The sequence below is a fragment of the Poromitra crassiceps genome (assembly GCF_964638095.1).
Source record: "Poromitra crassiceps genome assembly, chromosome: 11".
NCBI classification, from domain to species: Eukaryota; Metazoa; Chordata; class Actinopteri; order Beryciformes; family Melamphaidae; genus Poromitra; species Poromitra crassiceps.
In genome coordinates this window covers 50,772,772-50,788,475 of record NC_139643.1, presented here as the reverse complement: position 1 = coordinate 50,788,475, position 15,704 = coordinate 50,772,772, and the positions used below count along the sequence as shown (strand labels likewise).

Here is a 15,704-nt window from a genome sequence, read left to right as displayed (position 1 = left end):
ACGGAATGCACCGCCTACCGTTCCGCTGTGATTCACGACGTCGATCAGCAGCGGCTAAACACGATACTAACATTAGGAGACATCAGTGACATTTCAGGGATCAAATGTGGGGGATTGGTTTCGTATGAGTAGTTTTTAAACAACAAATCGAGGAACTATTCATAGTCGGTTATCTTCCGTCGAACAGGATGTTGTTGGAGCACAACCGGATATGTCGTACACAATGTTGGAGGTGTTCGATTCACAGCACTGGATGTGCCGCATAGACAGCACTTGGTTTTCCATACGCGAATCTGAATACTCCGCCCATTTGGTGTGTCCCGTGGTACAAAGTCAAAACACCCAAATATTTCCCGCGATATTGCAGTGATCCCATTTTCTCCCCGCGCCGTCACACATCTTCTGCAGCGAACCTTCAAGATGTCAGGCATACTGGATGTCCCGAGAGCCAGGATCAACAGCTCCATGCTGTCGCAGTACATCAGCAAGCCGGTCTGCTTTCTGGGACGCGCCGAGCAGGTGGCTGTTTAAAGTAGCTTGAGTGGGAAATGTCTGGTGGGGTTTTCGTAGTAGCCCAGACAGCTGTTAGCTACTAACAATGCTTCCATCCTGACCTGTGTGCTTTTGTCAGGTACACCCGACAGGGAAGTCGTTCCAGCTCGTCGATGGAGAAGAGAAGCGTGCGTCAGTAGAACTCAACGACCCTGTGAGTGACTGTTTAAAGTAACTTTAGCCTCCGACGCCAGACTCAGCCTTCATTCTTCAGACTGATGAGTCTCGCTGTAGCAACCCCTCAGTCAGCTGCAGGCATCGGTTAGAATGGTCTCAAGCGACATACATGCTATCAATCGCAATAAAATGTTTTACCTTACCCATGCACAATGTTGTTATCCAATAATCGGGCACAATAGTATCCAAAAATAGTAGGTAGTTTCCAATACCGAGCCTTTATTCTCATGCCAGAGCTAAAGAAAATAGCTCAAAAACAGCCTTCTTCGGCTGTCATTTCGGGTTTCAACTGCTCCACAGCGCCGGATGTAATGGTTGGGAGCTCAGTGGTTGGGAGGGTGTACTGCACTGTTTACAATTTAGAGTTAAACTTAAAGCTTAAACGGCTACCACCCAGTAATTATAGCTCATAGAGGTTAAAACAAACATATTTTCGTGACATCTTTTACATGGCACTAAATTGCTCTCATTTGCCACTCCAAATAAACCACCAAACCGAGCTGCACCAGAGATGAATATCTTCCATCACTGTTTAAGTCAATATTCTGCCTTTCTATTGATCTATTCAAGACTTGCCTAATCTTAAAATACACACTACAGCAACCAGGAACCAGATCATATTTTAGGTCAAAGGTGAAATAACTTGCTCTGTGCACAAGCGATAGTTAGCATGGGACTTAACACAGCTGGAATGCACTGTTGTAAATCCTTCATTGTCAACTGAATCGCACCACAAATCATCAGTCACATGGAAGGAAGGAGTCCGTTCATACTTTGGTTCAGATCTTACTCGGGTTTGAATGAAGCTTTTGATAATCATGTGATTCACTTTCCCTGTTGTCATGATGAAAAACCACTTCACAGAATATTCCTCCTCCCTGCTTGACAGCAACACTAGCTCATCACGTCTAAGACAGGGGAAAGAAATGCAGCCTGGTCACCTGAATAAAACCTCATAGAGTCTGCTATTGAAATAGCACCAGAATAAAACCTCATAGAGTCTGCTATTGAAATAGCACCTGAATAAAACCTCATACAGTCTGCTATTGAAATAGCACCAGAATAAAACCTCATACAGTCTGCTATTGAAATAGCACCAGAATAAAACCTCATACAGTCTGCTATTGAAATAGCACCAGAATAAAACCTCATACAGTCTGCTATTGAAATAGCACCAGAATAAAACCTCATACAGTCTCCTATTGAAATAGCACCAGAATAAAACCTCATAGAGTCTGCTATTGAAATAGCACCAGAATAAAACCTCATACAGTCTGCTATTGAAATAGCACCAGAATAAAACCTCATACAGTCTGCTATTGAAATAGCACCAGAATAAAACCTCATAGAGTCTGCTATTGAAATAGCACCAGAATAAAACCTCATAGAGTCTGCTATTGAAATAGCACCAGAATAAAACCTCATACAGTCTGCTATTGAAATAGCACCAGAATAAAACCTCATACAGTCTGCTATTGAAATAGCACCAGAATATAACCTCATAGAGTCTGCTATTGAAATAGCACCAGAATAAAACCTCATACAGTCTGCTATTGAAATAGCACCAGAATAAAACCTCATAGAGTCTGCTATTGAAATAGCACCAGAATAAAACCTCATAGAGTCTGCTATTGAAATAGCACCAGAATAAAACCTCATACAGTCTGCTATTGAAATAGCACCAGAATAAAACCTCATACAGTCTGCTATTGAAATAGCACCAGAATAAAACCTCATACAGTCTGCTATTGAAATAGCACCAGAATAAAACCTCATAGAGTCTGCTATTGAAATAGCACCAGAATAAAACCTCATAGAGTCTGCTATTGAAATAGCACCAGAATAAAACCTCATACAGTCTGCTATTGAAATAGCACCAGAATAAAACCTCATACAGTCTGCTATTGTTTGCCTTTCACACCGGAGGGCCATGTTCAAGTCCGAGCCATGGCCTAACCCAAACTATAACCCTAATCTTAAAGCCCCAATAAGCATTTTTTTCACCTTAATATAACAGCTTTTTAGTCATTAGAGATGGTACAGTGACTTATAACAGGGAGAATGTCGCCTCTATTGGTCACACACCGCCCTCCAAAGGCCTCTCCTGGGACTAAGCAATTTCATGCCTGTGTCCTGGAGGCACATGTGCTGTACAGCTGAAGCGCTGTGTTCAGTAAAACAAGGAAGTAACTCAGTGTGGATTTGCTACAAAAATGACCTTTCACGTAACTATGGATTATTATTTCATCACGTGGTGAGTACCTGATGTCACAACATGTACATACATAGAGCTTTCTCGCGCTGTGTTTTGTTGACTTTGAACGGCGATATCGATACCGATGCTATTGCACCCAGAGGGCGCTGTTTCCCCAATAGCAAAACTTGGAAAAGTTGCTGAATGGGGCTTTAACCAAGTTGTTTTACTTGCCTAAACAGAACCAGTTGCTTTATTTACATTTATCGTTGAAAAGGCAGTGAGGTTTTCAAATTCAACCCTTGTTTTGTTTAGTGCTGCACCATTAATCGCAATCACGATGTCAGCATGTGCGATTACATAAAATGCCTGTCTGTTTTTGTGTGTGTGTGTGCCTCATCTAACTAACGTTACACGCGACGCTGCAAATAAACAAACACGTTTCTCTGCCATCACACTGGACATCAACAGTAGCGGACTAGTAGACTTCTACCACTCCCACAAATATACAGTAATGTTATGTGTAACAGGGAGAGACAGCAGCCATCGCTGCTAAGTAGAGCCATATGAAATCACATTTACCAATAAAAATGCAATCAATTGTAAAACTTGGATACTGCAGAATTTGACATAATTGGGTTGAAATTCAACAATTAAACATGCTTTCAAATTTACATTGAGATTGTACGTATCCCTGGATTGCCGATATTTTATTCTGGCATTTGCGTTGAGAAATGATGATCCCATTAGTGGTGACATCAAAATGTACCCACAATGCAGAGTTTTGAGTTTGCACAATCGGAATATGAGGCATATAAAAATCCTATTGAACTTTGTCCACACACAGCTTCAGGAGGAGCTGAGCAGCATGATAAATCCTATTGAACTTTGTCCACACACAGCTTCAGGAGGAGCTGAACAGCATGATAAATCCTATTGAACTTTGTCCACACACAGCTTCAGGAGGAGCTGAACAGCATGATTGTGGAGGTCGTGGGTGTGGTGTCCAACAAAGGCGTATTAATGGCTTCTGAATACCACATCCTACGAGAAGACAAGGGCATCTCCTTTGGTAGGTCTTCCTTTCTTCACAGGAGCAGTGGGTGCCTGGCTGCCTGCCATACAGCAGCATGACTTCATATTGTCTGGCTTTGTCTCTCTGTCACCTGCAGATTTACAGCTGTACAATGAAGCCCTGAAGGTCATCCACGACTTCCCTCAGCATTATCCCTTTGAGGTGGCAACAAGCGGATGAGCCTCTGGGGTTTGAATTCACTTAAGAGCCTCGTTGATTTCCTTGCCTTGTTTTGTGCACAGTTTTTGTTCGGAGTGTAAAATAGATTTGTAAAAAAAAACAATGTTGGTTTTGGTAATAAAAATGTAACCCTTGAACAAATGTGTGCATTTTTCTTTTTACAATATGAAAAATGTCCCCTAAAACATTTAATTTCTCCATCTCCTTTTCTTATACTGCTCATTTAAATACAGTGCACTCCTCTTATAGTGATGATCATTATAACCGATTTTTTTTAAATGTTCTTTATTTCTAATGTAGATTACCATCTAATTGATATTTATTATTACACGAATACAGTACACATAAGGTGATGAAACTGACAGCTCCATTATTTATCCTACTGAATGTTATTGACTTTAAGAATACATAGAGTAAGTTAGGCCTCCAGCTGTTTCAAACACAGCTGTCTCGCATCGACACAGACTGATAGACATGACTGAGTATCGCTGCTGTATCTCATTGGCTCATTTTTGGCAGTTTGTAAGTAAAAAATAATAAAGATACTGTAGATTGAAACATATTTTCCATTGTTTTCATGTGTGACAAGGCCCAAAATAATTACTGTAAGCGGAATGGTTCGGGACAATGCTTTTTGATCAGTATAAGCGGTTGATCACTATAACAGTGATCACTATAAGCGGATTCCACTGTAGTTTCAGAGCTTTGTTATTGTCTTTATTTAGCTTGTCAAATTACCCTAAAAGTCTTACATTTGGCTGTCTGAAACTTGGGACCTCACTGTATTGCTGTAATTGTGCATTGTCTTTGAGTATAGCGCTCTCTGCTGGTTCCAAATGGTTTATACAAGTTGGACCTGCAGCCTCAAAGCTCTCAGGCCAATAGACCCTTCTCACGGGCGCCATTTTGTGTCGAAAAGGCAGGGTAAACAGGTGCAAGCAAAACACTAATGAGGGTTTCCAACTTCCATGATTGGAATGTGGAAACCCTCATTAGTGTTTTGCTTGCACCTGTGTTTATTCTGCCTTTTCGACACAAAATGGCCCCCGTGAAAATGGTCTATACAGCAACTTGTGCACTCACTTGCTCTTTTATCTGAACTTTGACCTTAAATACTCAATGAAATTTGCATACACTCACCTTTATGGACTAGGAGGAATTGAATGTTGAGTTGTGAATGTACATTATTAAAACCAACATGTGATGTGCTTACAAACTTCATATCAAGAAAATGTCTGCAATGAGGAATAAATTGCACCTTGGCTAGACTGTTTTTAGTAATATTTGAAATCAAGCTTATTTACCATGAACAGCGAGGAATCATTACTAAATCATATTTTCATTAGATATTGTTCTATTGAATAATAGGGGTGGGGGAAAAAATCGATACACCATAGTATCGCGATATTTTGCCTGACGATATTGTATCGATATTTGGACGCCAAGTATCGATATAAAAAAAAAAAAATGCAGGCCAGGCATGTCAGGCGGGCATCTGCCCGAAGCGCCTGATGGTGCAGTCCGTGCCTGCAGTGGCGTATTGAGTCCAGAGAAGCTTAATAATGTAGCCTACGTGTGGGGCCAAAACAAAACAAAACAAAAAAACACTGCATGTTTTACTTCCGGTGAGGTCAAGGAAGAGATAGGAAAAGAAGTTTGACAATATATCGAAATATCACAATATTCAATATATCGCAATACTATCGTATCGTGACTCAAGTATCGTTTTAGTATCGTATCGTGGGTATCTGGTGATTCCCACCTCTAATAATATGATCACATTTGTCCAAAGCCCCATGGGTGAATAGGCCTATAAGCTTCATGTCTCAAAGGAGTGCTGATACCTGTCTCTTTCCAATGGAGACACACAAGAGATGTGGGAGGAAGTTCTCTCTGTCACATAGAGCACATTGATCTATGGATGTGTATATCATTAGAGGCAGGTTCATCATGGCTGCTGGTGGAACTAAGTCCATCCCCGCTACGTATATATCCCACCTCACCTCTTGATGGGTGGGAGAAGAAGTAGCCTGGAGGGAGGCAGCTGCCATGTTGCAGCAAGTCGAGACAGCGCGGTGACTGTTGTTGCATCTGCTCTCCTCCACTTCCATTCACTGCTGCTATCAACTTCAATCTCACACAGTACACACCCATCCAGACCTGCTGTCCTGTCATCATTCATTCGTTTTGTTTTCTTTTAATCTAGTCTGGTACGAGAATCCAAAAGCTCTCTGTGCTCGACTGGCCTGGACTGTCCTGTCCTGTCTGTGCTGCAAAGAGCAGTCAATTGGAAAATTATTGAATCTACAAAAGAAAACAAAACAAAAAAACATCAAAGGTTGCCTAGCTCCTCCTGTCACATGAAAATGTATTGCTGGGACAGAAGTGGATAATACATCATTTTGAAAAATTTGAGGCCATAATTTGTGTTGATATAATTTCCAACCCCAAAGTTTTAAACTTTAAAACATAAAAGTAGTCAATTATGTTTTAGGGTTTCACCAATATAGATGTTTGAAGGCCGATACTGATATTTTTGGATTAAAGCTGCAATCTGATATTTTCTGCCGATATTCAATATATTAAAATTTGACAATTTTAATGCCAAAAATTCCAAAATATTCAGTAGGGATTTTATTCTGGATGTAGGAAAGCCTCTGAAGCAGCGTTTAGAGCAGTGGTTCTCAAACTTTTTTGGCTTCTACCCCCTTTCTGTGATTTCTGAATCCAGGTACCCCCTTTACCTGACTACAACATTTTGTTTAGAAAACTGCAAGAGAAAACTACAGCCTATGAATATATATATACATATATATATATATATATATATATAAAATTACAAAATAAGAAATGGAGTGAAAGAGTTGCAATCTGCCTCCTGAGGAGATTTATTTTAAGGTTTGATTAATTTCCATGATTTATTCTTGCATTTTTCCATTTTCTCCTTTCTCTCAAGTAGCCCCTGTAATAGCTCCACATACCCCTAGGGGTATGTGTACCCCAGTTTTGGAACCACTGGTGAGAGCAAGGGTTCCCAAACCTTTCAGCCCCCGACCCCCAAAATAACGGTGCCAGAGGCTTGCGACCCCCCACTATCCCCGGAGGTGGTTGAAGCATGCAAGCGTTTGTGTGCACATCACATGCTGAGAATTCTGTAAACGAAACAAACAAAACGTAACAATTATGGTTAAAATGTGCTCTTTTTAATCATTTTTAAATTGTATTTCACACATTCTGGAAATCACCTCGCGACCCACCCAGTGGTGTCCCGTGACCCCCCCAGGGGCTCCCGACCCCCACTTTGGGAACCACTGGGTTAGAGCATTGATGGGACACACAAAAACCCCATTGAAAGTCATTCTATTGAAATTCCCTGAGGTGGGTTAGCAGCACTTAGGAGCACCTCGAGGCAGGTTTAACTGCATGTTTTACAGACTGATGCTTATGAAGCTGTTGAAGAAACTCATCTCTTCGTCTCCATTACATCTGTGGGGGAGCAATATTGTTTGGCTGACATCCAATTTTTATGAAAATAATATCCCTGCGATATCGGTCTAACTCTAACATTACAACCGATTAGGACTAATCGTGCAATCTCACCTCCAAGCTTACTCCTTCAGAAGATCCCTTCTCTTTTAACGACGTTTTTTGTGTGTGTGTGTGTGTGTGTGTGTGTGTGTGTGAGGCTGGACTTTTATGATGCCATTCTGTCCAGCTTGTTAACCCCGCAGTGACCACTATAACTGCTGGACCAGGCTGTGTGACTCTTGTAAAGCTCATTACCATACCTCCAGAGGAGAATCCTTCATATTCCGCATACCGAGGTGGACATCATCATGACTTTATAACATGGCACTCGGCAGGTTCTCGGCGATACAATGTGAGCCAACATGTCTGAAACAACCTCCACATATCTATCACATGCCTATCGGCTCTGGACTCCCCCCTTATGAAGCTGTCAGGCGTGCCAGAGGTGACATACGTGTCTAACGAATGATCCAAGCATGGTCCAAGTTCAAGAAGTCTTCATACACCTGCGAGCGCCTCGTGCTGCAAAGCGTCGGGAGGCTCTAAAACTGTCTCTGTGCAGCAGCAGATACTGTATATGTGGCACTTTGAAGTCCCGCTCTTCGCCGAGCGTTTTTTAGTTTTATTATGACGCCGAGTTCAGCTCGGCCACGTTGGGTTTTATAGGTTTTGAGCTCGTGCCTGGAGCGCTGCTGCTCGTAGACTCCACATGGTTTGAGGCCAATCGTGGTTGGAGAGAGAGATAAAATGGCCACATCAAAGAGTTTTCAAACGTCCAAAGATGGGACTCACTTAAAAACTTGCTCGTTTCAGCGCAGAGGAGGTGGTTGGGTTTCGGCGTGGGCTCAGTGAGGTTATGGTGAGGTTATGTCAAGTGTTTTGATATTGGAACCCCTCTCTGCCACCTACATAATGATGGTGGAGTCTGCCTCCACCTGGCTGTTAGTCTTTCTTGATCTCGGTTGGAGTCGCTATTGCTGCATCCAGATACATGTAGATCAGTTGAGATGAAACCTTAATCTTAATCCCTGTGTGGACATTTTAAACCTTAATCCCTGTGTGGACATTTGAACCTTGTGAGGCAGCTGGATTTGGGCAAGATCACACAAGACGAATCCATTTTGCTACGCTCTAATCTATTGGTTTGAATTTGAACCACCAGTGGTTTCAACCAATCAGCATCCAGAGGCAGCTACAGGCGGGCTTTAGGTGTGACACCAGCCCGTGATAGATGTGATTCAAGTTTTAAATCTTTAACAATTGTTCCCCAAGCTGAAGTCTCTTCATTCCTGTTCTTTTTTATTCTGTCGCTGCAAGGTTGTGACAGAACTGACTGTCATTCCCATTCAAATCATCATTCCTGGATGGTTGGAGCAGCGGCCATTTTGATGGAAACCGTTGGACTACCTTCCATAAACTGACTTATAGCAAGTCGCTGAGAGGAGATTTTTGTAGCAAGAACCAAAAGACCTCCGTCTCCTTGCTGCCATGGATTGCTAAACAGAAGCAGAGCTGAAGCTAAAGCCACGCTGAAGCTGAGCTCACGCTAAACCGCTCACACAAGAAGCACTCTCTTTTCCTCAGCGCCTCGCTCGGCGTGCCTTGGCCCCGCCCACAACTTCCATTGACTTCATGTCTGGCAGCTTCACGCTTGGAAAATAGAACTGAATCCTGAACGATCGCTTCAGTGCAGCTTCAGCGTGGCACTGTGTGAACGGCCTCGCCTGTTAACAAGGACACCGAAATGAAACTTGTGGCTTCAGCGTTGCTTCGGCGTATGGTGTGAATGCCCTGTAACACGCTAATGTGTTGACTAGATAAGAGAGAGCAACGCTACGTTAGCCTCATTGCTAATGTTAGCTTTCAGTTGGGGTGCAAACATCAGACTCGTATGCAACATTCTCAAGCAAGTCTGACACACTTCATGGTCTTAATGCCCAGACTTCTGTTGTCACTATTTCAACATTCAAACCTTCAAAATTACATAATCGGCATTTTGTGCTGTCCAAATTACTAAGACATTGGAAGGATATTATTCTATCCATTCAAGTTCTGTGATTGCAACAGATTGTTTTCCTAACAGACAGGCGCACATTTGTCCAGGAAGTGCCTGTGCGTGCAGACGTGTGCTGTAGAAAACTATTCAGCCTATCAAAATAGCGTCAAAAGTTCAAATGCATCAGGATGTGCCTTCAAAACTCTAAGCTGGTGTAGTGCCAGTGCCGCCTGGCTGAGTTGTGTTAGCACAGAGCCGTCTGCCAGCCGGCATTACCGCCTGTCTCCCCCATACGCCCAGCAACATGACATCCAGCAACAGGCATCCAGCAACAGGCATCTAGCAACAGGCATCCAGCAACAGGCATCCAGCAACAGGCATCTAGCAACAGACATCGAGCAACAGGCATCCAGCAACAGGCATCTAGCAACAGGCATCCAGCAACAGGCATCCAGCAACAGGCATCCAGCAACAGGCATCTAGCAACAGACATCGAGCAACAGGCATCCAGCAACAGGCATCTAGCAACAGACATCCAGCAACAGACATCCAGCAACAGGCATCCAGCAACAGGCATCCTGCAACAGGCATCTAGCAACAGGCATCCAGCAACAGGCATCTAGCAACAGGCATCCAGCAACAGACATCCAGCAACAGGCATCCAGCAACAGGCATCCAGCAACAGGCATCCAGCAACAGGCATCCAGCAACAGACATCCAGCAACAGGCATCTAGCAACAGGCATCTAGCAACAGGCATCTAGCAACAGACATCCAGCAACAGGCATCTAGCAACAGGCATCCAGCAACAGGCATCTAGCAACAGACATCCAGCAACAGGCATCCAGCAACAGGCATCCAGCAACAGGCATCTAGCAACAGGCATCCAGCAACAGGCATCCAGCTGGGAACACCTTGGCATGCCCTAGTCAGAGCTGTTAATGTGGCCTGGGAAAGGGGAGTTTGGTGTCCCCTGATGGATCCCCTATACCTCTGTAACCCAACTCTGGATAAGCGGTGGAAGATGTTAGAACATGCATCTATCAGTTTGATTGTAAAAGATGTGTAGCCGACCTGTATGTTGATCACAGCCTCCCACCCCACCAGACACACACTCTTTGAAATGCTCCCCCTCAGCAAGAGACAGAGGAGGTCTGTCAAGACCAAAACCTCTCACCACAAGAACAGCTTCTTCCCAACTGCCATCGGCCTCATCATCAACAAGGCCTGAAAGACCCCTCTACAAAGGACTCTACCAACCCCCCCACCCCAATATCTAATGAGCACATTCTTCTTTTTCATTTCTGTAGGCTACTCTGCCAGTCTGGTCAATGTGGGTTTTATTATGAAGCTTTTGACTGAACTTTCTTTTATTATTGTCTCATTGTGGTATGCTTTGTTCACAGCATGCATAGACCTGTAGCCAGGGATGTAACCTACGTATTGGTTTCTGCTTTCTATTGGTGGTTGTTTGCCTTATGACCTTATTGGTTTACCCTCCTTTATATTAACAACTTAATCACTGGTTGTAGCTAGCTGACCTTAATACTGTACCCCCCCCCCCACACACACACGGTACAGCTAATATTTAACGACTATACGTTGGTTGACTGTTTCTTGCAGAAGGAGCAGCAGCAGGTCTGCAGACATCTCTGTGATTTATACCAGGAATGGGATGAGGCCTTATCTAAGCCTGTCTCTATGACTTATGGGGACAGACAGGTAATGGGTCTTTCTCACTCTGACATCCTGCAGGTAGTCGCTCACAGCCGCCCGGCGTTCTCGCGGTGCCGCTTCACATACTGTAAGCGAGAAAAAAAAGTTACCTTGAAAGTATCCTAAATATTCACAAGCCTCCCTACTGAGTGGACCATATTTCAGAATAATCGCCCAAGTTGGCCTACTTCCACTTCCTTCTCTATGTTCTGTCTGATCCCCGTCAAGTCATTTTTTAGTGCTTCCTTGCTTGGGAGATGTGATGAAATTGATAAAAAAAAGTGATGAGTTATGACGAGGGAGGCTATATTGAAGTGCAGTGAGATCCAGCACTGTATAGGCATGAGGCAAACAGCTGTATAGCTATAGTTGCTTTAGATACAGATAGACCCTTATTATAGATTACAGACCATTTTTCAACTTGACAACATAAAGATTCAAAATTGGCCCTAACCCTACTTCCCGTTCCAGTGAACACAATAACTGGCAGGAAATAAACCTCAGTCCAAACTGTTCCCTAGCAACACAATTCTGGTGAAATGGTCTATAGTTGCATGCATGCCAGTGATATGTGTGTTTTGTAATGACGCAAATGTAACACGGATTGTGTAGTCCCCCTGCAGCCGGGAATCGAACCGGCAGCCTCTGGCATGGACGCTCTAGCAAGGATGCTAAAACCCCATGGGCTGCTATCGTGTCTGTCGCTAGAGCAGTGATACTCAACCCGAGGCTCCTTTATGGGTAGTCGTGGCTCTTTAAAGCCCTACTTAACATAAATAAATACAAATCTAAATTAAATAAAGCGAGGAAAGGGACTGTTTTTTAAGATGGTGGCTCTTGCAAAGATCCCCCCCCCCCCCCCCCCAATGTAGTTCCTGAGTAGGGCAAGGTTGCGTACCACTGTGCTAGAGCGTCTCGAGGTCTCAGGGTGGGACATTTACTCACTGCACAGCGCCACCCACTGGCTATTGTTACATAAAATTATAGTAAACGTCACAGTAAGTCGCATCAATTTGGTGTAAGTTAAATAAAGATAGTATCTTGGGAGGGGGGGGGGGGGGGGGGCTTTTCTGAAAGCATTGATTTGAGTTTATTGGTGGTGGTTTTCCTTATGATGATCAGATGGAGCTCATAATTCACCTTCTTGTTTTATTGACTGCGATGTAAAGATAGACTACCGGATGAAATCCTATATTGTTGAGGATTAACAATGCATCATACTGGCCCCGCGCCTTTAGATCAGTGCTAGCTGCCCGCTTCATAAATATTCAGTGGGAATTGGCTGGACATGCGTCAAGCTGCCAGAAATAGGCAAAGTAGGCCCAGAAGTTAGGGGATTTTCCTTCAAAATAAAAGCGTAAACTGTCGCTTCACTAAAAAGTTGGGATTGTAGGCTAATGGGAAGAGTGTTTTCGTGGATGTGGCCCTGATTATCTCTCCCAGTGTGTGTGTGTGTGTGTGTGATTATTAGCTGGCGTTTCCTAGTCTCTCAAGCCAGACTGTCTCTTCTCCATTCTGCGAATGCATCTTAAACAGTCTGTAATTCATGCCCACAGAACATGGACAAAGGAAGTTGTCCATGTTGACCATTTACACCAGATCACAAGACATAAATTAAACATGATCAGCAGTGATTTATAGTAACGCACACACATGCTTCAATCCAGGTTTTATTGTGAAGGTTCTGACCGGAAGTCATGCTTGTGGTATTGCGGCTGACTTGACAGTGGCGTGGTTTACTATGAGAGCTGCTGCAGGTTTGATTCCAGGCAGCTCTCCCTGCTTCTCCCTGAGTGTACACAGCACCACAGCCACTTGTGGATTATGCAAAGCAGCGCTAATTGATCTAATTGATGGATTATTAATGTGGGACTGTTTCCTGTTTTAGAGCACAGAGGTGAGCCCGTTTGTTTTGATTCATCTGAATTCAACTTTCTACTTTTATATCAGCTCTGTCAACCTGATAGACACCAAATTCAGTCAAACCGACAACTGCCTTTATTTTATTGTAGCAAGTAGCCTAAACTAGCCTATTCCTGTTAGCCTTATTCTAGTTTAATTATTTGAACCACAATAGTCCTTATACACACTCCAATGTACATTCCACAAGCTTGCTGCTGACTTTACCTAGTGAAATAATTCCTAATAATGTGTTGTTGTTGTTATTATTAATATTATTAGTAATAGTAGTAGTTGTAGGCTAGTAGTAGTAGTAAGTAATAGTAATAATAGTAGTATTATAAGTGGCACTATAGTAATGTTATTATTGTTGTCATATATCAGGTTATTTTCTAAGATGAAAAGGCAATTGTACTCTTGGCAGTTAGAGAGGTTAGAGAACAGGCTGGATTGTGTGTTTCACATTGGTTTAATTTACTGAATTTCTGAGCTCATCACAGCTAAGTGTATTACTACACAGTTTGGGGGGAGGGGCCAGGGGGTTGGGTTTTTAAAGACTGTAGGTGTCAGTCTCTCAAGTCAATTTGATCAGAGTGCAGATCGCTCAGACAGACTCATAGGCGGCTTACAGAATGTGCAGTGCACTTTTACCGCCATCAGGACACCGCATGCTATCATGATAATAGGATTTAAACTGCTGCTTTGCTGTACAGCTTGTTGTAGTTTGTCTCCCCCCTGTGTTGTTAAGGAGTCATTGCAGTCTCTGGTAGCCTGGCCCTGGATTATGGGTTTCCTACCATTGGCTGTATGGTTCCTATGCAGGTCTGGAAAGTCTGGAAAAGTATTAAAAATAAATTTGATCATTTCCAGTATGGAAATGCTGTGGTTCAGGTCCGATTATTTTATGTTGTAGTCTACAACACAAAAGCTGAGTGAAAGTGGGTCTACAATCTAGATCAATTTTGACTCACAGTCTTTGTTGAAGATGTTCAGATAGAGAGATGCTGTTATGACCCAGCTGCTGCCAGCATGCATTATATCAAATACCCTGCACCAAACTCACATCCAAATCCACTATATTCATATGACCTAGTTAGCAGGGGTAAGATGTCTATATAATATAATATAATATAATATAATATTGTATTATATTATATTATATTATGTCTATATTGAACACCAGACACCATCTTCAAAACAAATCAAGGTTTGGAAAAAGTATGGATTTCTTTATGTATTTATTGAAAATGTGTAGGAACCCTGTGAGAAAAGTCAAGTTGTGCTGCATAATTGCAGATATGCAAGAGGCTGTTAACTAGATTGGAGGGAAGCATGATACAAAATAATTCCATCATAGCCTGCTCTCCTCCGTATCTCTGATGTTCCTCCAGGCTGAGCGGAAACCAGAAGATGTGGATGCAGCGGTTTGTGGAGGTTCTGCTCCTGGTTCTGGCCCTGTCAGAGCCGAGCAGAGGCCAGGGCAGGAGAAGGAAGGGACAGAGAGACGACAACCGGGTTATCGTTAACCAGGGGAAAAGTAAGAGCTCTGCTTTTTACAGGTGTGCCCATGAGATAGACAAAGGTGAAGAAAATCCATGGATCCTTGAAAAGTTTGAAAAAGTATATACATTTCAGGCGTGTCAAATGTCTTATTAAATGTAGTGCAATGTCAGGATTTTTATTATTATTATTAATAAAGATCTCATTTTATGCTATATCTACGCTGTTTAAAACATGTCTCATGAGTCTTTAAAACAAGGTTATGAATTCTGTTGCACCCTTCCCCCACACCCCCTTCAAACCCAGCCTCTGTGGGACGTCTATCTGCTCTGTCTCTCCCCTCATTACCCATTCACTGTTTTGAAGGGGCGGGACTTCTGATAAGATGATCTGTTAGGATCATGGCCTGGTGCCTGGTGCTGTAAGCGGGCAAGTTAACTGAATGATATGTTACTTTGTGATGTCACAATGTTACTTTGTGATGTCACAATGTTACGCAAGTCAAAACGGCTCGTTTGGAGGCATTTTCTCCTCACATGGCTGGTGTGGGACTGTGTTTTGAGACTTCCATCATGTTTATATAGCATTACTGTATATAGCACGTTTTGTTTCCAGTTGACTTTGAGATTGCACATATCCGTGGATTGCATAAACAAAGCACACCGACATCCCGCGATTGGGTTGCACCATCATGCCAACTGGGCTTTTCCATATGATGTTCCTTAAATGTAAAGCTGAGTGTGTTTGGCTCCCTGCCCAGCCCTGGTCTGCCCGGTGGAGATCATGTTCATCGTGGACAGCTCAGAGAAGGCCAAGCTGCTGCTGTTTGAGCGTCAGAAGGCGTTCGTGCTGCGCGTCAGCACCAAGCTGATGCAGCTCCAGGCCACA

At 43.0% G+C, this 15,704-nt stretch overlaps 2 protein-coding genes across 2 annotated transcripts in view; both read left to right on the top strand.

Moving 5' to 3' along the window:
* The first annotated feature begins 369 nt into the window (after positions 1 to 369).
* rpa3 (replication protein A3) lies at positions 370 to 4,305 on the top strand. Its single transcript, XM_083646764.1, has 4 exons — positions 370 to 519; positions 632 to 706; positions 3,881 to 3,995; positions 4,096 to 4,305. The coding sequence occupies exons 1-4, from the start codon at positions 421 to 423 to the stop codon at positions 4,176 to 4,178; spliced, it is 372 nt and encodes a 123-aa protein (XP_083502890.1). The 5' UTR covers positions 370 to 420; the 3' UTR covers positions 4,179 to 4,305.
* Positions 4,306 to 14,732: 10,427 nt separating this feature from the next.
* The window catches only part of col28a1a (collagen, type XXVIII, alpha 1a), a gene marked incomplete at both ends in the record, with an annotated part of 35,544 nt that continues 34,572 nt past the window's right edge, over positions 14,733 to 15,704 (top strand). Inside the window, 2 exons of the mRNA XM_083646077.1 lie at positions 14,733 to 14,853; positions 15,577 to 15,704. The exon at positions 15,577 to 15,704 is cut by the window's right edge and continues 171 nt beyond it. Of these exons, the coding sequence (XP_083502203.1) occupies positions 14,733 to 14,853; positions 15,577 to 15,704 (249 nt within the window). The remainder of the gene's footprint in view (positions 14,854 to 15,576) is intronic.